Below are 25,019 nucleotides of genomic sequence, written 5' to 3' on the forward strand. Positions count from 1 at the left end.
TGATGTATCCACCAGTTGAATATAGGAAGGGAACAAGTATTTTTTTTGGGGGGGGGGAATGAGGCATTTGGGATTAAGTGACTTGCCCAGGGTCACACATCTAGTATCAAGTGTCTGAGGCCAGATTTGAACTCAGGTCCTCCTGATTCCAGGGCCAGTGTGCCACCTAACTGCCCTAAGACTCTTCCTGAGTTCAAATCTGGCCTCAGACATTTGCTTGCTCTGAGACCCAGGGAGAGTAATTTAACTGTTTGCCTCAATTTCCTCATCTGCAAAATGAGCTGGAGAAAGAAATGGAAAAATCACTCCAGTATCTTTGCCAGGAAAACCCCAAATGAGGTCATCAAGAGTTGGAAAAGGCTGAAACAATTCAACGACAACAAAATGTGCCAGGCATGGGGTTAAGTGCTTATAAATAGCATCTTATTTGAGCTTCACAACAACCTGTGGAGGAAGGTACTATTATTATCCCCATTTTACAGTTGAGGCAGATAGAAGTTAAGTGTTTTGCCTAAAGTCACATAGCTAATGTGTCTAAAGCAGGATTTGAAACTGTGACTTCAAGTCTAGCGCACATGGTGCTACCTAGCTGCCTCTCATATGATCTTCTTGAGGACAGCCCTGTATAGCGTTTACAGGACAGCATGGACAAAAGGTTCAGAATTGAGTGGCATGAGTTGGTTGCGATCTGCATTATTCTTGGGAACACTCCCATCTTTAAGGTCACAGAAACATCAAAGGAACCGGACCCAAGTCAAAGAATTGTTGTAGACATGGCATATTTAAGATTTTACAAACCATTTGGGAAAAAAAAATTCACTCATTCTTTATGGACAAGACAGAGAGAAGGACAGTAGTACACTCAGATGCACTGGAACTGGTGGGGTGACAAGACCCCAAATTAGCCTTTAGAGGGGCTAATGCCAACTTGGAGCTGCATTTCCAGGAAGGCGTCCCATGTATCAGCTTCTGCTTTTGTGCTGTTGAAGTCACTGATGAGAATGTTAGATGAAGACACAGACCACATGCTCCTCAAATTTGCAAATGATATGAATCTGCAATTTGGAAGGGGGTGGACAATTGGATGCTGAATCTGAGAGTCAGAACCCTAAAAGATCCTGATAGCTTGGGATGATAAAATGTAATAAGAGTAATTAAAAGAGTCTAGACTTAGGTTCAAAAAAATCAACTTAATAATTCAATTCAGGTAAACAAGCATTTATTAAATGTTCGCTGTATGGCAGACACTGTGCTAGGTGTTAGGGATACAGAGATAATAACTAACTAGCTCCTACCCCCAGGAAGCTTACATTCTACTGAAAGAAAACAACATATACTGAGATAAACACGAATAAACATAAATAAACACAAAATAATACTGTGAGAGAGAGGGCACTAAAATCCAGGGGACTTGGGGAAGGCTTTGTGAAATTGAAAGGGATCTAGGGATGTTGAAAGTGTGGCTAAACAATATTTTCCGTGAAAAAGATCTGAGGGCCACAGTTCCAAATTGCTTTCCAGAATGGTTTTCTTTTTCTTTTTCTTTTCCCTCAGTGGGTGGGGGGAAGGGGAGGGAGGCAGAGAAAACAAATCGTTGTTAATTTTTAAAAATGGAAAAATAAAAATAAATTTAAAAAATTAAAAGTTCTTAGAGTTTTATTTGGCTGTAAATTCAGTAGGAATCAATACTGCTGATTTCCTGCTCCATTCTCCTCACCATCTCCTTTTTCCATATCATCTGAGGCTTGAGAGTGATGGTTTCCAGAATTCAGGAAGTGGTAGCACCACTGGATTCTGCCTTTAGTTCCAGGTACCTTATTTTAGAATGGACGTAGATGAGCTGGAGTGTGTCTGGAAGAGGATGATCAAGTAGCTCCCTGTGGTCTCTACAAAGTCCTTTGTTTACATTGAATGCCCTTCATAATAACCAGGTTCCTGTCAATCTTTCCTAGGTTATTACATATGACTTCCTTTCTTGTGCCCTGTCGCCAGGCAAACTAGTTTTCTTGCTGTTCTTCACATGTGACATTCTATCTCCCACGCCTTTGCACAGGCTGTCTCCCATGTCTGGAATGTACCCTATCCTCACTTCTGCCTTGAATTCTTAGATTCTTTCTTTCTTTGTCTTCCTCCCTTCCTTCCTTCCTTCCTTCCTTCCTTCCTTCCTTCCTTCCTTCCTTTTCCTTCCTTCCTTCCTTCCTCCCTCCCTCCCTCCCTCCCTCCCTCCCTCCCTCCCTCCCTCCCTCCCTCCCTTCCTTCCTTCCTTCCTTCCTTCCTTCCTTCCTTCCTTCCTTCCTTCCTTCCTTTCTCTCTCTCTCTGTCTCTCTCTGTCTCTGTCTCTGTCTCTCTCTCTCTCTCTCTCTCTGTCTCTCTCTCTCTCTCTCTCTCTCTCTCTCTCTCTCTCTCTCTCTCTCTCTTTCTTTCTTTCTTTCTCTCCACCACGGTTACCTTGCATTAACTTTTTTTTTTGAGGCAATCAGGGTTAAGTGACTTGCCCAGGGTCACATAGCTAGTAAGTGTCAAGTGTCTGAGGCCACATTTGAACTCAGGTCCTCGAATGAATTTTTTGGATCTTTTGTGTTAAATCTTGTATTCTAGAAGAGAATGTAAGCTTATCAAGGGCAAAACTGTTTCTTTTTTCTCTGTAATTTCAGTACCTGGCATGCAGTTGGAACTCAATAAATACTTGTTGATTGACTGACCATGCAATATAAACATTGGTTAAAGGAACTGGGGGTATTTAACCTGAAGAAGAGAAGACAGAGAGAGTTGGTAAGCCTTCCAATATTTTGAGAGCTGTCATGTTGAAGGAGGGATATCAGACTTGTTCTGGATCAGGAGGCAGAATGAGGAATGAGGGACAGCAGTTTGAGAGCAGTGGGTTTAGACTTGACCTGAGGAAAAACTTCCTAAAAATAATTAGAGATATCTAGAAGTAGGCAGGGCTGCCCCACAGTGAGTTTACCAACATGAGAGTTCTTCCAGTGGGGGTCATGGAATATTGTAGAAGAGATTCCTACTCAGGTACAAGGTAAAATATTTTTTCCAGCAGTGAGGTTCTTAAAAAATAGGGCGTTTTTTTGGTTATGAATTTTACAATTACCAGTGCATGCAAAAATTTCAATATACAAATAGAAAGAATCATGAACTTGCTACAGTCTTTTAAAGTATATTTTAAATTTAACAAGGTAGTATCAAAACTGCTATTTGTGTACCTTTCTGTACTTTCTGTATTCTTTTTGGGCACTGAAAAAAGTTCTGTTGGTGCTTTTCTTTTTGCATGTCTATCACTACCCACTAACTTATACCCTCTACCCCCATCAAAGCCCTCCCTTGTAACCAGTCTATGTCTATACAGTATCTCTCTCCCTCTCCCTCTCTTTCTTCCTTCTCCCTCCCTCCCTCCCTCCCTCTCTCTCTCTCTGTCTCTCCCTCTCCTCTCTTTCTCCCTCTCCCTCCCTCTCTCCCTCCCTCCCTCCTCCTCCTCCTCCTCCTCTCCTCCTCCTCCTCCTCCTCCTCCTCCTCCTCCTCCTCCTCCTCCTCCTCCTCCTCCTCCTTCTTCTTTCTTCTTCTTCTTCTTCTTCTTCTTCTTGTTCTTCTTCTTCTTGTCTCTCTCTCTCTCTCTCTCTCTCTCTCTCTCTCTCTCTCTCTCTCTCTCTCTCTTCTCTCTGTCTCTGATTGACAAAATAACCACACTTGAAATTGCTGTCTCATTTTGTGCATCCCTTTTCTGCCGGAAGGTGGGTGGTATGCTTCATCACCAGTCCTCTGAAACTGTGATTGGTCACTCTTTGGATCAGAGTTCTGAAGTCCTTTAAAATGGTTTCCTTTATATTATTGTGTTCATTGTGTACATTGTTCTCCTGGTGCTTTTCTTTCATACTCTGCCAATCTATGTTTCCCTGAATTCACTATTTCTTACACTGCAATAATATTCCAGGACAGTCACATAAGAACTTGTTCAGCCATTCCCCAATTGGTGGTCAACCTATTTAGTTTCCTGTTTCTTGCTAAAACTGTTGTCCAAAATACTGCCGTCCATATACTTGTACATCCGGATCCTTATCCCTCTATCCTGGACCTCTGATGAGGTAGATGACTGTTGGTAAAATCATTGGGTCATATGGTGCGCACAGTTTAGTGACATTGGCTATACTTTCCAATTTGTTTTCCGGAATGGTCGAATCAATCCACAACTCTACCTGATAGTGCATTAGTGTAACAATTCTACTGTCTTCCTTTCAGAGATCAATGCATTCCTCTTTTGTCGTCTTTGCCAATTTAATGACGTGGAACCACAGAGTTGCCCCAACTTGCATTTTTCATTAGAGAGTTGTAGCATGTTTTTCTGTGGTTGTTGATAGCTTGTGTTTTTTTCTTTCACTTGAGAATTATCTGTTCAGATCCTTTGACCATTTATCCATCGGACGATGGCTCTTTTTCTTCTATAATTGTATCAATTCTTGATATATCTTGGGATGTCAGACCTTATTAGAAAAATTTGCTAGTTTTCCAAATTATTTCCCTTAGAATTCTTTTGTTGTTGCTGCTGTCGGTTTTTGGCTAGGCAATCTGGGTTAAGTGACTTGCCCAGGATCACACAGCTCATGTCCAGTGTTGGAATCCAGATTTGAACTCAGGTCCTCCTGACTCCAGCCAGGGCCAGTGCTCTATCTACTATGCCACTTGGCTGACCCCCCTTTCCCCATAATTCTAACTACATCTATTTTGCTTGTGCAAAAGCTTTAAAAGTTTTTCCATAAGCAAAACTGTGCATGAGGCACTAAGATAGGGCAGTGTATAGAGTGCTGGAACTAGAGTCATGAAGATTTGAGTTCAGATCCTGCTTTAGACACTTCCTGGCTGTTACCCTGAATAAGTGATTTAACTCTTTTCTGCCTCTGTTTCTTCATCTGTAAAAGGGGGATAAGAGCACCTACCTCCCAGGGTTGTTGTGAGGATAAAATGAAATATTGGTAAATCACTTTGTAAGCCTTAAAGCATTGTATAAATGCAAGTTATTACTATCTTTTTAATGATCATCTCTTTCCTTTGTTGTCGTTTATACTTTGTTTTTGAGGGGACCAATGACATCACGAGGAACATCTCGACTTGCGCATGAACACTGTGCTCAACACAAAAGCTAAAGCAATCGCCACCATTAAGGAGCCCACATTCTAAAGGAGGAAGCAAAGCATTTGGGCTTGGTGACCAAGGAGCCTGGTTTTGGCTCAGAAAATTAGAGGAACGGCAATTGGAGCCATCGGGATACAGACGCATGTGCTCTTTGCAGTAGCCCTGGCGTTATTGATTTGATTGTGGTTTCAGAATTGGAGAAGGGAAGGGGATGGAGAATATATGTAGAACAGTAATGCAGCTTTGGAGAGGAACACAGGGGAGCAAAGTGAAAAGGGTGGCTAGAGTCGGCCTATATATAATGGCAGGGGTGGGGTGAGGAGAATGTCTGCCCCAAGCATGTGAAGACTTTCCCTGGCGAAACGAGTGGATGAGAACAATTTGTTCCAAAGGCCAGTAAGGCTGTGGAGCACTTTGAGCTTGGTCTCCATTGTTTAGTTAAGAATTGTCCCCCTGCTCACAATTGTAATACTTCTCCTTCCCTTTTCTATTTCTTAAGGTGACCATTTTTTTAATATAAATTTATTTTTAGTTTTCAACATTTACTTCCACAAGATTTTGAATTCCATATTTTCACCCCATCTTGCCCCTCCCCCCCATTCTGAATACCCCTTCCCCTAGTCTGCCCTCCCTTCTCTCTCTCCCCCCTCTTCTCTTATCCCCTTCCCCTTCTATTTTCCTGTAGGGCAGGATAGATTTCTGTACCTCATTTCCTGTATTTCTTATTTCCCAGTTGCATGTGGAAACATTTTTTTTAAACATGTGTTTTTAAAACTTTGGGTTCCAAATTTTCTCCCTTCCTCCCACCCCACCCACCCTCATTGAAAAGGCAAGCAAGTCAATACAGGCCATACATGTGCAGTTATGCAAAACACTTCCATAGTAGACATGTTGTGAAAAACTAACTCTATTTCCCTTAATCCTATCCTGCCCCCCCATTTATTCTATTCTTTCTTTTGACCCTGTCCCTCCTCAGAAGTACTTCCTTCTGATTACCCCTTTCCCAATCTGCCCTCCTCTCTATCATCCCCCTGCTCTCTTGTCCCCTTCCTCCCCTATTTTCCTGTAGGGTAAGACAGATTTCCATACCCAATTGAGTGTATGTTATTCCCTCCTTAAGCCAAATCCTATGAGAATAAGATTCCCTCATTTCCTCTCACCTTCCCCTGTTTCCCCTCCACTGTAAGAACCTTTTCTTGTCTGTTTTGTGCGAGATAATGTACCCCATTCTACCTCTCCCTTTCTCCTTCTCCTAGTATAATCCTCTCTCACCCTTAATTTTATTCTCCAGATATCACCCCTTCATCTTCAACTCACCCTGTGCCCTCTATCTATCTATCTATCTATCTATCTATCTATCTATCTATCTATCTATCTATCTATCTATCATACATATAATTTTTCCCCTCCCACTACCCTAATACTGACAAAGGTCTCATGAGTTATAAATATCATCTTTCCATGCAGGAATGTAAACAGTTCAGCCTTAATAAGTCTCTTATGATTTCTCTTTCCTGTTTACCTCTTCATGTTCCACTTGAGTCTTGTATTTGAAAGTCAAATTTTCTATTCAGCTCTGGTCTTTTCATCAAGAATGCTTGAAAGTCCTCTATTTCACTGAATGACCATTTTTCCCCTGAAGGATTATACTCAGTTTTGCTGGGTAGGTGATTCTTGGTTGTAATCCTATCTCCTTTGCCCTCCAGAATATTATATTCCATGCCCTCTGGTCCCTTAATGTAGAAGCTGCTAAATCTTGTGTTATCCTGATTGTGTTTCCACATACTTGAATTGTTTCTTTCTGGCTGCTTGCAATATTTTCTCCTTGACCTGGGAACTCTGGAATTTGGCTACAATATTCCTAGGAGTTTTCCTTTGGGGATCTCTTTCAGGGGAGATCTGTGGATTCTTTCAATTTCTATTTTGCCCTCTGGTTCTAAAATATCAGGGCAGTTTTCCTTGATAATTTCTTGAAAGATGATGTCTAGGCTCTTTTTTGATCATGGCTTTCAGATAGTCCAATAATTTTTAAATTCTCTCTCCTGGATCTATTTTCCAGGTCAGTTGTTTTTCCAATGAGATATTTCACATTGTTTTCTAATTTTTCATTCTTTTGGATTTGTTTACTGTGTCTGATTTCTCATAAAGTCACTCTTCCAATTGCTCTATTCTAATTTTTAAGGAAGTATTTTCTTCAGTAAGCTTTTGGACTTCCTTTTCCATTTGGCCAATTTTGCTTTTTAGGGCATTCTTCTCCTCATTGGCTTTTTGGACCTCTTTTGCCATTTGGGTTAGGCTATTTTTTAAGGTGTTATTTTCTTCAGTATTTTTTTGGGTCTCCTTTAGCAAGCTGTTGACTTGTTTTTCATGATTTTCTTGCATCACTTTCATTTCTCTTCCCAGTTTTTCCTCTACTTCTCTTACTTGCTTCTCAAAATCCCTTTTGAGCTCTTCCAAGGCCTGGGATGGATTCATATTTTTCTTGGAGGCTTTGGATGTGGGAGCTTTGACTTTGTTGTCTTCTTCTGGTCATATGTTTTGATCTTCTTTGTCACCAAAGTAAGATAATATAGTCTGACTCTGTTTTTGAGGTTTGCTCATGATCCCAGCCAACTACTTGAGTTTTAAACTCTTTGTTAAGGTAAAAGTCTGCTTCCAATGTGGAGAATGTACTGTCCCAAGCTTCAGGGGTTTGTATAGCTGTTTTCAGAGATACTTCTAGGGACCTGTAAATTTTCAGTTCTTCCAAGGTGGTATGACTAAGGTCAAGGTGTTTACTTTTTTCCTGGCCTGAGCTCTGGTCTTTGAGTGACCGGCCACAAGCAGTCTTTTCTCTCTTGGACCTATGAGGAGGGTTTCCTCTCTGCCGCCACTACAAGCTCCACTGCGCCAACACTCCTCCTCACCCCAGGACCGCCACCCAGAACTGTGACCCAGATCCAAGCACTGGCAAAGCAAGAGATTCCTGCCTCAGCACTGGCAAAGAGATCCATGCAGTCCCCCTCTGATCAGCCACTTGATTCCCCCTCGGTCTGTAGGCCAGAAGTTCAGGAACAGCCCCACCTGGCACCGCGCTCTGTGCTGTGGAACTGGCTCTGACCTAGCTCTTCTCTCACTGCAAAAACAGACATTTCCCACTGACCTTCTAAGTTGTCTTTGGCATTCATGGATTGAGGAGTCTGGAAGCCGCCACAGCTGCCAGTGATTCAGTCCTCTGAGGCCTGCTCCAGGTTCACTGTGGCCTGCATGCCCACACCGAACTGCTCTCCTCTACCTGCCCGGCACGATATGCCTTTCCGATCAACCATCCAGCCTGTCGTGGGCTGGAAATTTGCTTCACTCTGTCTTTTTGTGGGTTCTGCTGCTTCAGAATTTGTTTAGAGCCATTTTTTATGGGTATTTAGAGGGGTTTGGGGGAGAGCTCAAGCAAGTCACTGCTTTCACACTGCCATCTTGGTTCTGCCCCCTGTTCCTTAAGGTGACCTTTAATATTTAGGTTATATATCTACTTTAAATTTATTATGGCATATGGCATAAGATGTTATTCTAAACCTAATTTCTGCCAGGCTGCTTTTCAATTTTCTTAGTAGTCTTTGTGAAATAGGGAATCCTTACACAAGTAGGTAGTATCACTTGTTTTATTAAACATTATGCTCAAAATAAAAAAAAAGGAATGTTAAAATGATCTTTACTTATAATTGGGGAAAAATAAATATTGTTTTAAAATAATTTATAACTTACGTCAATTGCTTACCATTGCAGGTGTGGGGTGAGGAGGGAGAGAATTTGGAACTAAAATTTAAAAAAAAATGAATGTTAAAAATTATCTTTACATGTAATTGGGAAAAATAGAATTTTTTTTTCTCTAGGCAATTGGGGTTAAATGACTTGCTCAGGGTCACACAGCTAGTAAGTGTCAAGTGTTTGGTCTGAGGTCAGATTTGAACTCATGTGCTCCTGACTTCAGGGCCGGCGTTCTATCCACTGCGCCACCTAGCTGCCCCAGGAAAATAGAATATTTTAAAAAAATAATAAACCATTTGGGGCAGCTAGGTGGTGCAATGGATAGCACGCCGGCCCTGAAGTCAGGAGCACATGAGTTCAAATCTGACCTCAGACCAAACACTTGACACTTACTAGCTGTGTGACCCTGAGCAAGTCATTTAACCCCAATTGCCCAAAAATAAAAGCAAAACAACAAAAAAATAATAAAGCATTACACTACTATGTTCAATTGCTTTTGGGTTTTGTTTACCTAATCTATTCCATTAATCAACTTCTGTCTTTTTTTAAATTCAGTACCAAATGGTTTCAATTATTACCACTTTGTTAGTATAGTTTGAAATATGGCACAAGGCCCCCTTGATTTCTACCTCTCCATTATTTTTCTTTCTTTTTTCTTTTTTTGGGTGAGGCAATCAGGGTTAAGGGTCACACAGCTAATAAGTGTCCCCTATTATTTTTCTTGAGGAAATACCCCTCCAGATGAATTATATTGTTTTCTGTGGGGTGTAGAGTGTGTTCAGGGACAACTAGTACCTCTGGTGTGAGGGCTGCTGAGCCCTTTTCAGGGCTGCTTCCCACCTGTGGTGTCTACCTGATCTACCCAACTCTCCCCTGTGGCTCCAAGAACATGCACAGGGGCCATACCTGGGTAAACTGTTGTTGGGCCGATGGGCTAAGCCAGGCTGAGAGTAACCAAGCAGTCTTAGACCTGTCAGTGAGTAAGCATGAGAAGACTTCCCTTGGTAAAATGGGCAGATGAGGACAATTTGTTCCAATGGCCATGAGGGCAGCTGAAGCTGGTGCTGGGGAGCACTTAGAGCTTGGTTAAGGCATTGAAGACACCAAGGTCATCCACTGCATCTTGAGCCATGATGTCATCTTGACTCTGTCCTGCCACTGGACCGTGAGGCCCACAATTTTGTACAACTCAGCCTCACTTAAACCCAATTTATTTACAAATCAAGACAACATCCATGCCACTTTACCATTATTACCTACCTCAGAGAACTGTGGAAAGAGGCAAATGATGAAGCAGCAGGTGCAGATACACTGATGGCTATAGTCACAACTCTGAACACAGGCAGCCCAGGCCGTAGGGCTGGCTTCTCACTGGAAGCAGCAGTGGGATTTGGTAGCCCCCTGAATGTCTGAGCAGCCTTTTAAGGACCACGCTGCTCACCTCCTGGTGTGAGGAAGGGGCTAAAAAAGGTGCAGAGGACCACCCAGCATGGTGTATCCGCATTAGACAAGGTGCTGTGCTCAATGAGCAAAGCAGAATTGAAGTAGCTCAAAAAAAAAAAAACTCAAAACCATGAGATGTACAGATTTAGAGAATCCACCCCAAATGTTCACTATTTGTGCCCCATCTGCAGCAGAGCACAACCACAGTTGGTCACACTGCAATTGATTCTAACATAGTGACATCATTTGGTTCCTTTTTGAGGACGAAGGACAATAGCCATTGTTTTCTGTAGTCTATTCTGTAGTCCCTTTGGTACTTTCATTGTACGGCATTAAACCTGTAAATTAATTTGGTATAATTTTAGTAGTATAGTATAGTAGTATAACTTTATTGATATTATTCAATCACAAACAATTGATATTACTCCAGTTGTCTTTATTCTCTGAGGGGTTTTTTGTGTGTGTGTGGTTGTATTCATCCAAGAAGTCCCCAAAGTAAAGACTTTGGACCAAGCCTTTATGGGACACATTGTTTAAGTATCTTGGTAGGTGAACTCTCAGATATTTACTATATCTTCCAGTTATTTTGAATGGGACTTCTTTTTCTATCTCTTCCTACTGTGTTTTGTTAATTCATATTCAGAAAAGCAGATGGATTTACAGATTATTTTATATTCTACTTTACTGAGATTCTTGCTGCAATTTAGTTTTGGTTGGATTGCTAGAGTTCTCTAAGCAAGCTTAACTATATCATCCACAGTAATGATGAAAACTTTGTTTCTTCTTTACCTGTTTATTCTCCCAATTTTTCTTTCTTGTTTTATTGCTGCAGCTGGCATATATAAAGCTATGTTAAATAGTGGTGAAAAATGTACATCTGTGTTTTTACAACTCTGATCTTATTGGAAAGGCTACTCCACTCTGAGATGCTGTGACTTTAAGATCTCATTGCTGAATCTAATAGATTTTTCTCCATCTTAATTCTCCTTGGTCAGGCAGTCAATAAACATCATTACCTATGCTATGCTAGGCACTGTGCTAAGCAATGGGAACACAAAGATAGGAAGGAAAAAAAGTCCTTGCTCTTAAGGGCTCACAGTCTAAGTGGGGAGACAATCTGTAAAGACTATGCACAAAAAGCTATAGCTAGGATAGATTAGAGATGATGAATAGAGAGAAGGCACTAGAATGTAAGGAGGATGGAGAGAGGCTTCTTGTAGGAAACAGGATTTTAGTTGTGACGAACTCAGGGAAGTCAGGAGGAAGAGAAAGAGGGAGAGTATTCCAGGCATGAGGGACAGCCAGAGAAAATGCTCAGAGGTGGGAGGCTGCATTTGACATCTTGTTGTTTCAGTTGTGTCTGACTCTCTGTGACCCCATTTGGGGTTTTCTTGGCAAAGATACTGGAGTAGTTTTGCAATTTCCTTCTCCCATTCATATTACAGATGAGGAAACGAAGGCAAAATGGGTGAAGTGACTTGCCCAGGGTCACACATTTAGTTGTCTTGAGGCCAGATTTGAACTCAGGAAGATGAGTCTTCCTACGCCATCTTGCTGTTATCTTTTCCTTTCGTCAAGGCCAATCGGTTGATTTCTTTTATTTGACTATTTGTTATGGTAAAGTGGGAGGAGGAGGAAGATTCTATTGAGAGAGCTGAATTAGTGGAGAGTGACAGAAACGCAAAAAAGAGCATCAATAAAACAACAAAAAATACACAGAAGAAAATGAAACATTAAAAAGAGGATGTAATCCAGGCAATTCTGTTATCATTTTGTTAAATGTAATCTACATATTTAAAAAAACCTCAAATTATGTAATCGAAGCTTATGAGTTTTTCTATGTTGTCCCTCTCCCCCTTTTGTGTTTTTTGATGACTAGGCTCATACTTGATCATAGAGTCATGAGGTTTTTATGCAAAAGAGCAACAGATAAAAACATTTTCTCTGGGATGCAGGATGGATCAAAGTCAGGAGAGAGCGGTTAAAGAGTCCAGAAGACACGATGTTGCAATAATCCATCAGACAATGAAACCCTTTATTTAGGGTAGTGGCAGTGCGGATGGAGAGGGACAGACAGACACGAGAGACTTATCAATTGCATTTGGTGACTGATATGAAGCAGTAGATGAAGAAGAGAAACAAATGCAAAATACCAAGGTTTCCAGCCTGGGTGACTTCAGGGCACATTAAGGTGGCTTAACACAGACCAGGAAGATGCAGATGTTTTGGGGTGGGGCCAAGGACATGCTGAGGTTAAGGTCAAGGCACAACATCCAAAGAGAAATATACAATAGACTAGTTGGGAGACAGATGACTAGTGTTTGGGTGAAGTGACTGTGATGGAGATGAGACATCTGGAAACCCTCAATATGGGGACTGACTTCAGCCCAGAGAAGAGACTGGGGAAAAAGAACAATTAGGTGTATAAAGATTACACACAATCACATTTCATTTTCCAAGGAAACTTGAGTAACAGCACTTTTTTTTGAATGCTAAGGGAGATTACAGGGAATATATGCAAATTCCTTGTACTAAATCTTTTATTAAATGACTAACATCCATGGAGGGGTCTAGCTTTCAAGAGAGAGGGGACAGATTCTCTGTATTCTGCCCTAAGATAGAGCACAGGGCCTGGAGTCAGGAAGACCCAAGTTCAAATCTGATCTCAAGACACTTATTAGCTGTGTGACCCTGGGTGAGTCACTTAATATGTTTGCCTTAGTTTTCTCAACAGTAAAATGAGGATAACAGCACCTTTCAGGGATGCTGAGGATTGAATATTTGTAAAAAGTGCTCATCAAAGTGTGCAGCACATAGTAGGTACTCAATAAATGCTTATCCTGTCCTCCCTCACCCCTAGTCACACTTAACCTGGAGCGTTACATTCAGCTCTGGATGCCACAGCTGAGGAAGGACACTTAATCAAATTGGACTATGTCCAGAAAAGGGCAGCCAGGATGTCTCCAAGGGCCTGAGTTCATATCATACAGAATCAGCTGAAGGCCCTGGTAATGCTTAGCCATGTCGGAGCAGCAATGACTCAGGTAGCATGTCAGCTGTGTTCAACTACATACCAGGCAACGTAGAAGAGGGGTTAGGCTTGTTCGCCTTGACCCCAAGGGCCAGAATCAGGAGTGACGGAAAGAATTTGCCAAGCGGCAAACTTAGGTCCCATTTAAGGAAACATTTCCTAACAATCAGAGCGATGCCAAAGTATCATGGGCTCCCCCTTGTGGGAGGTCTTCAAGCAGAGACTGGGTGACCAGATGTTGGGCGTGTTGTAGCAGGGATTCCTTTTCAGTTTATGGACTGATCAGCTGACCGTGGAGGTTCCTTCTAAAACGCTGTGATTCCTTGATAGTCTTTGTATGGGGACCACTTGGGCCTACAAACTTGGGTATGAAGAGGGAGAAATGATTAATTTTGCAATGCTCAGTGTGGAAACAGACAATGCGGAGGCAGGGGAAGGCAATAGAAGGGAGAGGGTGCATGCCAACTCGCACAAAAATTCCAGCTTACAACCTTGCAGAGAACACAAGGACAAGAGTTACATTCATAAACATTTTATTCAGCACATTACAGTAGGGGAGGGCCCGGGTTTAAACACACAGTCAGAGCAAGGCAAAGAATTCCTGGTTTAAGGCAGTAACTGGTGGGTTAAATGGGGTTAGATGCCAAGGCAAAGGAAGGAGCACCAAAGTGGTTGAGTTCCGACCAGACAGAGAAGTGTCGGCGAAGGTACTGGTGATACTTGGTAAACTGACAGCTGCTCTCCCGCTAGAGCTGTACAAAGCACAGGTCGTTTCTACACAAAGATAACATATTTCAGTGACAGCAAAGGAACAGATGGTAAGAAGACGGAACTCTCACTTGCCCTTTATGTCACAAGTTTTGTTATGTTACATGCAAACAACTGAATCGCAACGTCAGAGCGAGTAACATTATGCTGAAATCTCAGTTTTGCCCTGAGATCTCCTGTGGCTATTTCGTCTATCCATATAATCCTTTGTTCAGATAATGTGTTCTGACATGGAAAGAGACGTGCTATATTTTAGAAGACTAACTGATGCATGTGTGATGGGTGAAATCTGAAATAACTAATAAATAAAGAAAGAACACTAGCTATTTCCAAAGTAATCTTTTGGACACACAACTGGTTATATGAAAAAATTCCACTTTCCTGTGCATCTCTCCCATGTAAAAAGTGCCCCTGGCCACCTCAAAGGGCAGTAAGAAAGCATAATTCAGAAGTTCTGATTTGGGACATGAAGCGAGAACTGGGAATAACAAAAATGTACGATCAGCTGTAACTGGGGCCAACAACTATCAGCCATGATAGTCACGAATAGTCTCACTCGGTGCCACAAAGCAGACACCTAATTCTTAGCAACACGCCAAAAGTGGTTGTTCATGTCGCAGACTAGCAGATAAAACACTGTAGATGGAGAACATGGTGCAGGTGTAGAGGAGCAGACAGCTTCCACTTCACTTCTGATTTGGCTTCTCAGGGAAAAACACAAGCAGAAACACAGTAACTAAAGCACTTCAAAGAAGGAAAGAAGGTTTTGTGAGGCAATACAAAGTTTTAACGCAATGTCAATATTCTCATTCTCCTAGAACTCTGACTTCCATTTGGCACTTTCTTAAGCTACGGCAAACGTGCCTTAACTGGAACAGGCTAAGAATCTTTACCGGCATTTAATGTTTTGGCAAAAATAGACATTTTGGTACTATCCACAGTACATTTTACACATCATTACCAATGACTCCGAAGTCCTCCTGCCAACGTTTTAAAGGTGAATCACACCATCACATTTTATCACTATCTGACGTGAAATACAATGAAAAACATTCAGTAGTGTTTACAAAGGATAGTGGGTTATTTGATAAGGCATCAGAAAAATATCAAAATAAGGCACGGCCTGTTCAACATGGCAGATTTGTGCTAAGCAGCAGTTTAGTTTTCTTTCAGGAAGGCACATATTGTACATCTGATTATTCATTGGTTTAAAATGTGGATCAGAAAATATGAAATTCATGTGAAGAGGAAAGCAGGTTTGAACAAATTTTTTTTTTAAACTCTGTTTCTAGAAAGTCAATGGCAACATTACATCTAAGTCATGAAACTCCGGAACTTAAGAAGTCTTCTTCATCAGCCCACATGGTATTTTATCAAAGCACTGTACAAAATGTGAGCTGGGCTACTGACATTTCTAATTAGGAGTATAATATGTATATGTGTGTACATATATATGCATTATACATATATATTAAAAAGGCAATTTCCTATAATTCGAACTTTACATTAACCAAAAAAAATAATTTGTTTTACATATAACAGTACATAAATTTGATAATACAGCAGGCTTAAGTCAAAAGACTTGATGACGTTTCTCAAACCACAGGCCTGAGCTTCACTGGCTGTTCATGAAGAAACACTCCACACTAATAAACAAGAAGTGACAGAAGGAAGGAAGGAAAAAAAATATAACATTTTAGATGTGAATTCAAACTCATAATTTTTATCTAAAATTTATACTTTAGTCTAAATAAATAAACTTTTGGCAACAGGTCATGAAAATTCCATTTGGGGGATACCCTAACTGGTTTATCTAGACTTTAAGTAGAGTTGGGGATTTTCCAGAAAAGAAAAAGTCTCCATTCATATCACCTTCTTTCTAAAGGAGACAATCACTAACACCTGCAGAACAAATAGTCCCTGGGAGACATATTTCTCTAAACAACTTCCAACTACTGGGCTAAAAATGACAATGGATTATGTCAGTGAGAGGAAGGAGGTCAGTTTTAATGTAAACATTCAGAAGGAGGTGGTGTTCTGTTAGAAACAGATAAAAGAGAATACCCATACTGAAGAAATCAGAGGTTGACTGAAGTCATGAAATAAGATTTAGCTAAAAGAATAAATCAAATTTAATTATATAGTAATAGCAGCACAATCATATGGTTAAACATTGCTGGAGGAAATGAGCTGAGAGAGGGAAAACAAGAAGAGGTGAGAAGAAAGAGAAAAGAGAGGGAGGAGAAAAGGGAGAGGGAAAAGACGAGAAAGAAGAAAAAATGAGGAGGAGAGAGAGGGAGAAAGAAGAAGAAAGAGAAGAGGGAACTGAGAGAAGAAAGGGGGAAGAGAAGGAAAAGAAAGAGAAAGACTTTTAGCCACCTCATAAGCTTTAACAGCTTAAAATTGAACTAAAAATCTTGGGACACTATCTAAAACTAAAAATGACACTTTGAAGAGTATTTTTCCATTTTGCTTATAGCACATGCACTCACCAATAATGATGACGATGATGACAATCACAACAGTAATTAGTATCGCCCACATCTGTAATAAAACATATTCCATTCCACATCTTCAGATGTATAGATTACCCTGCTTACTGAAGAATAGCATACAATAGTGAAATATCCTGATGAGACAAATTTAGATTGTTCTACTCATTGGAAAAGAAATTAAGGAAGCTAATAACTCCATGAGACATCAAGAAACAAAATAAAGTCAAAATAATGAAAAAAAAAATTGAAGAAAACATGAAATATCTCATTAGAAAAACAACTGACCTAGAAAATAGATCAAGGAGAGATAATTTAAGAATTACTGGACTACCTGAAAGCCATGATCAAAAATGGAACCTAGACATATTTCAAGAAATTATAAAAAAAACCCCAAACAACTGCCCCGATTTCCTAGAACCAGAGAGTATAACAAAAATTGAAAGAATCTACCTCCTGAAAGAGATTCCCAAATGAAAACTCCCAGGAATATTACAGCCAAATTCCAGTGCTCCCAGGTCAAGGAGAAACTACTGCAAGCAGCCAGGAAGAAACAATTCAAATAACCTTGGAGCCACAGTTAGGATAACACAAGATTAAGCAGCTTCTGCATTAAAGGATCAGAGGGCTTGGAATGTAACATTCGAGAGGACAAAGGAGCCAGGATTACAACCAAGAATCACCTATTCAGCAAAACTGAGTATAATCTTCATGAGGGAAAATGGCCATTCAGACAGAGGACTTTCAAGCATTCCTGATAAATGGACTCCAGACTTCCAAATTACTTGGGCACTTGCTCTGGTCTACTCAATATCCCTTTGGGTACCAAGAGACTCATGTTCCTGGGTTTTCCATGTGAGGAAAGGATTATTACTCCATTTGGGTGAAAACTTTCCAAACGCCAAGCAAACAGACAAAAAGGCCTCCAACTCTTATAAGGGCACGTTTGATAATTCGGTTAAAAGCGTATTAGTCTTCTTTGACCACTGTCATTTTGTGGCTCCTTCCTAATGTTCTTCTGCCAAGCATGCTGTGGGTCTGTTGTGTGGCAGACTGACCATTCCATCCCTGACAGGGGTTCTGTATCCTGTGCCCACAGTTCTGCCAGAGATTCCCTCGATTCCGTGCTTGGCTTTGGATACCCTGCTCTGCACAAGCCTGTCACAGTCTATGGGGAATTCTTGTTCGTACGGAGGGGAAGAAAAAACAACAAAAATGTTTAACATTTACACAGCACCAACAACCCCACGAGGCTGAGAGGGAAAGTTCACAGTGTTGTAAAACAAAGACGGAAGCAACATTACCTGTGATCTAATCCAATTCCTCCCCTCTTTTTAACAGACGAGAACACTGAGGCTCAAAGCGGTCCTGTGAATTGCCTATAGGCATTCTGAAGACAGGACTTAGGCCGACATCTCTGACTCCTCCAGTCCTGTCCTAAATTATACCACCTGCCCTTAAATACTTGGAGGATCACAGGACATGGAGCTGGAACAGACTTCAGTGATCCTGTATTCCAACCCCCTGATTTTACAAATGAGGAAAACAAGGTTCAGAAGGTCTTCTGTCCAAGGTCCCTGGGGAATCCGGCCTGACCTTTTGATTCCAAACCCAACGTACCTCCCATGATTCCACGTAACCCTGAAACTCATCTTTGGGACCGGGGGGGGGCACTCTACCGACGCTTCTGGCAGGGAAGCAATGGAAGCCTTCTTTTCTGGACCACCCGATTCATGGTGGCCACACGCCTGTGGAACTTTGTATTCATGAAGAGCTTTCTAGGACCAATTACCCCTGAGTGAAGGACAGGATCTGTGCACAGAAAGTCATCTAGGGGGCATGGACTTTACCTTGCAATTCTTCCACCAGTACTTCCTCTTCAGTTTGGCTGCACTCGTCTCAAACTGGGAAGCCCCTGCTTGCAGGGCGTCAGCACGGTCATCCAACTCAGAAAGTTTCTGATCTCGCTCCAGGACTTTGTCCACATTGACTCGCATAATGTCCACCACCTAAAGCAAGAGGTTCGCAAAAGGCAAATGAAGAGACTGGACAGAATTTCCCAATGACATCAACTATTGCATTTACCCTCCCAGTTTTTTCTTTCAGGAAAAATCTCTGTTACTCTTGGCAAAAGGCCCCAACTAAATTTCAAAGGCAAAGAACAATTACAATGTCACTATCAGAAAGGAACAGTGACAGAGCCGAATTAAAATAAGTTACTGAGAATGAAACTATGTCACTTTTCAGAATTAATTTCACAGAAGACCATCAAACCTTCATATTACCATGTTTACTGAGTTGTAGTTTATGAAACAGGTTTATCTAAGACTTTATAAGAGTAGCCAGTATAGTGGAAATAAATGAATAAGCTTAAAACTTGATCAGCTGAAGTATATATATATGCAACAGAGATGGGAAAGGAGCAGCTCACTTACCCATGAACGAAAAGCTGTTTATTCCTATAGTTGCAGCAATTCCAATTGATTTGATGGGGACCTTGAAATAATGCGGCTTATTGTTTTGTATATATCCAGAGGACATTGAAAAAATGCTGCTTTCTAATCTGTATATTGCCTCCTGCAGATGCTTAACAGAAAATAACTCCCTTGTGCAATTTGTGCAGCAAATAAGTTGTTTGATCTTGTCCATTTTTCAGCAATGGCTGAAACTCTCCCTGTAGGCAGCTTATAAAAAAATAGCTATGATTCTAATTTCCCAATTCTACATACAATATAAGATTTGTTATTTTGATGGAATCAAATGTGAAAGATTCTGAAAACCTTAATAGCTGGTATCTTCACTAGCACTTTAAAGAACTGCAAAAGCACTTTAAATACAGGTCATATGGTCTCCACAAAGCACTCTATTTTTACAGATCAGCAAACTGAGGCTCCAAGAGGTGGAAGGACTTTTGTGTGGTCACAGAACGACTAGTGCCTGAAGCTGGATTCAAAGCTAGCTTTTTCCCCAACTCCAAGGCCAACATTCTTCCCACTATACCACGCTGCCTCTATGTACATGTCAGTGTGGAGCAATAAGCAACTATCTTTCCTGGAATTTTTCATGAGTAACTAGTATTATACCCCACCTGGGCCCCAGCCCCCTGCAACTTGTGGTACACAGTTCCAGGTACACACAAATAAATATGTCCCATAGTTCAGTGGCTCCACAGATGCACACTATTTTGCACAGACAAGTTCAATGTTGTCTACCTCTAAACACGGTCAAGAACAGTCTGCAAACACTGTCAAAAAGACTTTTTAGAAACTTGGATGGTAATACTGTCAAGCTAAAGGGAGAGCTATCAAATCAATTTTGATTATTCTTATACACTAGCAAAAATCTGTATTTTATATATATTACATATAATTGTATTGTGTATAATGTCTATGCATACATGTATATATGTGTATGTATATATATGCACATTTGTTTGCATGCTGTCTCCCCTGTTAGACAGAAAACTCCTTGAGGGCTCCTTTTTGCCACTCTCGGCATCCCCGGCATTTAGCACAGCGTCTGGCACACAGTAGGCACTTAATAGATGTTTACTGATTGACTGACGGTGTGCACTTGAGAAGCAACTTGTGTGTCCATGGAAATGGCAGAAGGCTGAAAGTGTCTATGATATCTATAGACCTAATCTTCACAGTCCTCTAGTGGGTACGGCACAATTGGCAGACAGCTCTCAGGGAATTTTTTTACAGTGTCTAATTTAGGGCCATACACGCATTCATTCTAATTAGAGAGCATCTAACTCCTACCCAGATCGGAGCTGTTAGGGCCCAAGGAAGCGGGTATCTATGATCTTTTTGCATTATGCTTTTCAATTGAAGTCCAGAGTGCTCACAGTTTATTAGTTAATGACTAACCTTTCCCATCTCTGTAGTTGGAAGTTATAGGTTTACAAGGTCCCAAAGTCATACCTCATCTACTTGATTCTGTGCTTGCTGAAGACGGCGATTACTGCCAGAGGCAGCACCGGAAACAGAAGGACCACTTGTCGACCTGTAACATACAAAACGTTAACTGTCAGAAAAGTATAACTCATTTTCTAAAGAAATTTGTATCTGAGAATATCTATCTGATTGATATCTAAGATTAGACATCAATCAGATATTCTCAGATACAAATTTAAACATATACACATTTTCATATATATATATATGAAATATATATATACATATATATATATATTTATTTATTTAATATTTAAATATTAAACAAAATAGCTTGGTCCCAACTAGTACAAATAACAAATCCCCTTAAGTGGCTGCACGGAGTTGAATTCCTGCTATTCAAAGTTACAATTAAGTAAAATATGGTAATTGGTTCCAGCCCATGGACATACACAGTGCAAAATCCGAATTGTTAAGATCTTCTGACCTCCTAGTAGAACACAGCAAAGAGGAACGCCAATGGAACAACAGCATCTTTAATTTTCTCTTTTAAACATAATCTTTCTGATAGTAATATAGTGAGTTTCTTCTAAATCTCTTACTTCCTTCTGAAATTTGCCAACACTTCCAAATTAAATCCTCCAATATAGATTGGATTCAACATATTCTACTCTGTACCATGATACACTGCTTTTAACTTTCTGTTTTCAGAAGCTTATATCATTTAAATATAATAGTAGCTGACATTTAACATGGTACTTCGAGGTTTGCAAAGATTCTGCTATACATTATTTTATCTGCTCCTTACTACAACCCAAGTAAGTAGGTACTAACGGTATTCTCCCCTTTTTTGCAGATGAGGAAACTGGGCTTAGGAAATCAAGGTGACTCAACAGTGGTCAGCTAGTGTCAGAAGCAGGGTACTCAGTCTCTGAAGTCAAGTCAATAAGCACTTACTAAGCACAGGCAAAAGCAGCATCTGCCCTCAAGGAGCTCTTGATCTAACGGGAGGAGACAATAAGTGAACGATTATGTCCAAATAAGATATTGACAGTGAAGGCACTAAGATTAAAGAGACTGGTAAAGGATTCTTGCAGAAGGGAAGCTTTTAGCTGAGACTTGAAGTAAGCTAGAAAAGCCATCAGGTAGACATGAAGAAGGAAGAGTCCCAGGCATGGGGAATGGTCAGTGAAGAGGCATGGACTTGAGTAATGGAGTCTTACTCAAGGAAGAATAAGGAAGCCAATGTCACTGGAATGTACAGTGTGTGGACATTAGTAAGGTATACAAAGGCTGGAAAGGTGAGAAGGATCTAGGTTATGAAGAGATTTAAAAGACAGACAGGGGATTTCATATTTGATCCTAGAGGCAATGGGGAACCAGTGGAGTTTATTGAAGAGAAGTGACACAGTCAGATTTGTGCTTTAGGAAGATCACTGACAGCAGAGGGGAGGATAGTCTGGAAGGGAGAAGTCAACCAAAAGGCTATTACAATAGCGCAGGCGTGAGGTGATGAGGGCCTGCACCACAGCAGTAGCAGAGTCACAGGAGAGAAGGGGCATATTCAGAGAGATATGGTAAAGATTAAATCACTAGAACATGGCATAGGGAAAGATAATGAGTTTTGTTTGGAACAAGAAAATTAATTCTTATCAGTCTGGGGTATTTTCATAGTTAAGCCTAAGAGCTGTGGACTACTCCTTCACCTCATTCCCCATTAAGGAAACAGTTGAATTCATTTGCTATAATTATTCTTTCTTGTTGCTTCTGAATCTAATTTTCAGGAATGAGGATTATTAAACTCACTCTACCACTAAATAGTAGGTAAATGAAGAAATAACTGGGGCAGTGCTCATTAGCTTTGAATTTACCTATCCTTCAAGGCCAAGCTCAAATCTTATTTTTCTCATGAATTCAATTAAGTGTTATTAAGCCCTTAACTTTGTGTGTGTAAAGCACCTGAGCCAAGGTCCTCTCTAGGGCTGCAAAGCCAAGAAAAATTTAACAGCACCTACCCTCAAGAAGCTTTTGTTCTACTGGAGGGAGAGAGCCATCACACACAGAAATCAACACCAAGTATACATAAAGTAATACAAAATAACTGCAAAAGGAAGAGACTGCCAGTAATGTGGAGGGACAGAACCAGGAAAGTTTTCTGCTAAAAGGAGACACTAGAACGCTGCTTTGAAGGAAATGGTATTCCTTGACCATTCCAACCCAGAGTAGATATTCTTTATTAGTTAGTTGATATTTAGTCATATGATGACACGTAAGGTTATTTTTGCATTGCTTTCCCATTTGGAATTTAAATTCTTTGAAAGCAGAGACTTGTAATTCTTGGTATCACCCATAATGCTTAACATTATCTTTAACATACTGACGTGCAGCTAAGCGGTGCAATGGATAGAGTGTCATACATGGAATCAGGAAAACTTGAGCTCAAATGTGGCCTAGATACTTACTAGCTGTGTGACCCTGGGCAAGTCATTTCACCCTGTTCGCCTCAGTTTCCTCAACTGTAAAATGGGGCTAATAATAGCATTTACTTCCCAGGGTTGTTGTGAGAAGCACATGAGATAATATTTGTAAAGTACCTGGCACACAGTAGATACTGTATAAATGCTACCTGCTACTCTTATTCTATTCTGGGGGACTGCATTTTCTTTCCTGAGAAGCAAGCAGACTACTCTAATTCTATCTTCCTGGGGATAACTGCCTCTTTTCACTCTACAAACTTCAGCCCTATGGGATGCTACATGTGATTCTTGGTAAAATCGTGGGTAAGCTCAGGAAATACAAATTTAAAGGGTCACTTTTTTTCCCCCCAGGCAATCGGGGTTAAGTCACTTGCCCAGGGTCACACAGCTAGTAAGTATCATGTGTCTGAATCCGAATTTGAACTCACGTCCTCCTGACTCCAAGGCCGGTGCTCTATCCACTGTGCCACCTAGCTGCCCCAAAAGGTCACGTTTTAAAGTGCAATCACAAAAGGTACTTTAAAATCCTAAGCCAAATTCCTTCAAGAAGAAAAGGTGAACACTCCCAAAGCCATACACTCTGGTGACAAATATCTGACCTGAGGGAGAATGTTCCACAAGCAATAAACAGGAAAGTAATTCAAAATTCCCTAGGAAGCTTGGCTACTATACAATAACGTTTATGATTTTACTCCTCGGAAAGCTGTCTACCATGACTCCATTGAAGGCCGGGCCCCTAGTTCATATTTCTTTAGACACTTAACATAGTAGTACTCCAACCTGGAATCAGGGAAACCTCGGCCAAATTCTTAGGCCTTCCATCCTGACAAACCACCTAACCTCTTGGGGCCTCAGTTTCCTCCTCTTGTAAAATGGGTATATATAACAATACCTCCAGTTCCCACCCCACTCAGGCCTGTTCTATGGCTCAAAGCAGATCATGCATATAAAGCGCTTTGAAGACACTACGGAAAACGTCAGCTATTTTTAAATCATCGTCATCATTATTACTGCTGCCCTGCACGCAACAGAGCCCAGCATCAATCCCGATCCTTCCAAAATGGAAAGGGCAGGGGGAGGGACAGGGGAGGGAAGTGGGGGAGCCCGGAGAGTCCTCTCCCGGCCTAACTCGGGTCAGGGGAGTCTGAGGCTGCCTCGTAAGGCGCCCCCAGCCCCGCCTGGAGCAGGGTCTCACACACCCACCCACACCCACCTCTGGCAGGACAGACACCCATACACCCATACAGACATACACCCCTCCCCGCCTCTGGCAGGACAGACACCCACACACCCCTCACCCCCCCCCACATACACCCCTCCCTGGCAGGCTTGGGGGTGGGGTGGGAGCCATCAGCCCTGACTCTCCCAGGGTCTGGGTCTCTGCTCTTTCCCCCGTGCTCGGAATGACCTCCCCTCTAGTCCCAACCAAAATCCCACTTCTTCCAGGAAGTCCTCCCCAACCCTTCCAGCTCTAGGGCCCCCATCTATGCCGTCTGTAGCAGGTCTGGACGTGGTTATTTGCTCCTTTTCCCTATTAGACTGGAAGCTCCTCGAGAGCAGGGCCTGTCTCTATTTCTATCTCTGGCGCTTAGCACGGTGCCTCGCACATAGCAGCGGAAGGAGAAAAGCTCATCGGCCGCGGCCTAAGCCAGGCCGCCCCCGCACCCCGGGGCGCGGGGCCCCCCGCCGCACAGAGGGGACACACCCCAGCGCTGGGCGGGGGCGGGCCCGGCGGCCGACGCGGAGCTCCGCCACAGCCCACCCAGACCCTCCGCTCGATCCGGGCCCACGACGCGTCACTCACATCTCGGCGGCTGGCCCCGGCGTCGGGACAGGACTCGCTTCGGCGGGATCGGCGGGGTCTCTGCGCGCCGAGGCTGGGGCGGCTCACCGGCTCTCAGATTCCGTCTGCCTGCTTACCCGATGGACAGGCAGGCGGGGCGCGGCTGGTGACGCACAGGGGGAGGGGGCGGAGCCTGGAGGCGAGGCGTACGAACGCACGTACGCACGCGCGTCCGTCCTTACACCG

At 41.9% G+C, this 25,019-nt stretch overlaps 1 protein-coding gene across 1 annotated transcript; it reads right to left on the reverse strand.

The window, feature by feature from the left end:
* Positions 1-13,870: 13,870 nt before the first annotated feature.
* VAMP3 (vesicle associated membrane protein 3) lies at positions 13,871-24,956 on the reverse strand. Its single transcript, XM_020974789.2, has 5 exons — positions 24,795-24,956; positions 20,541-20,622; positions 18,465-18,623; positions 16,615-16,666; positions 13,871-15,768 (listed from the first exon to the last, which is right to left on the reverse strand). Coding segments are annotated over exons 1-5 (315 nt in total). The 5' UTR covers positions 24,797-24,956; the 3' UTR covers positions 13,871-15,748.
* Between the last annotated feature and the right edge of the window lie 63 nt (positions 24,957-25,019).

The sequence above is a fragment of the Phascolarctos cinereus genome, unplaced genomic scaffold (assembly GCF_003287225.1).
Source record: "Phascolarctos cinereus isolate Bilbo 61053 unplaced genomic scaffold, phaCin_HiC Scaffold_726;HRSCAF=1367, whole genome shotgun sequence".
Lineage (NCBI taxonomy): Eukaryota > Metazoa > Chordata > Mammalia > Diprotodontia > Phascolarctidae > Phascolarctos > Phascolarctos cinereus.

Excerpts from the sequence above, each read along its gene's own strand:
- VAMP3 (XM_020974789.2), bottom strand. Across the intron at positions 18,624-20,540 it reads CACAGAATCAAGTAGATGAG|GTGGTGGACATTATGCGAGT; the intron begins GTATGACTTTGG and ends CTCTTGCTTTAG. Across the intron at positions 15,769-16,614 it reads CATCATCGTCATCATTATTG|TGTGGAGTGTTTCTTCATGA; the intron begins GTGAGTGCATGT and ends CTTGTTTATTAG.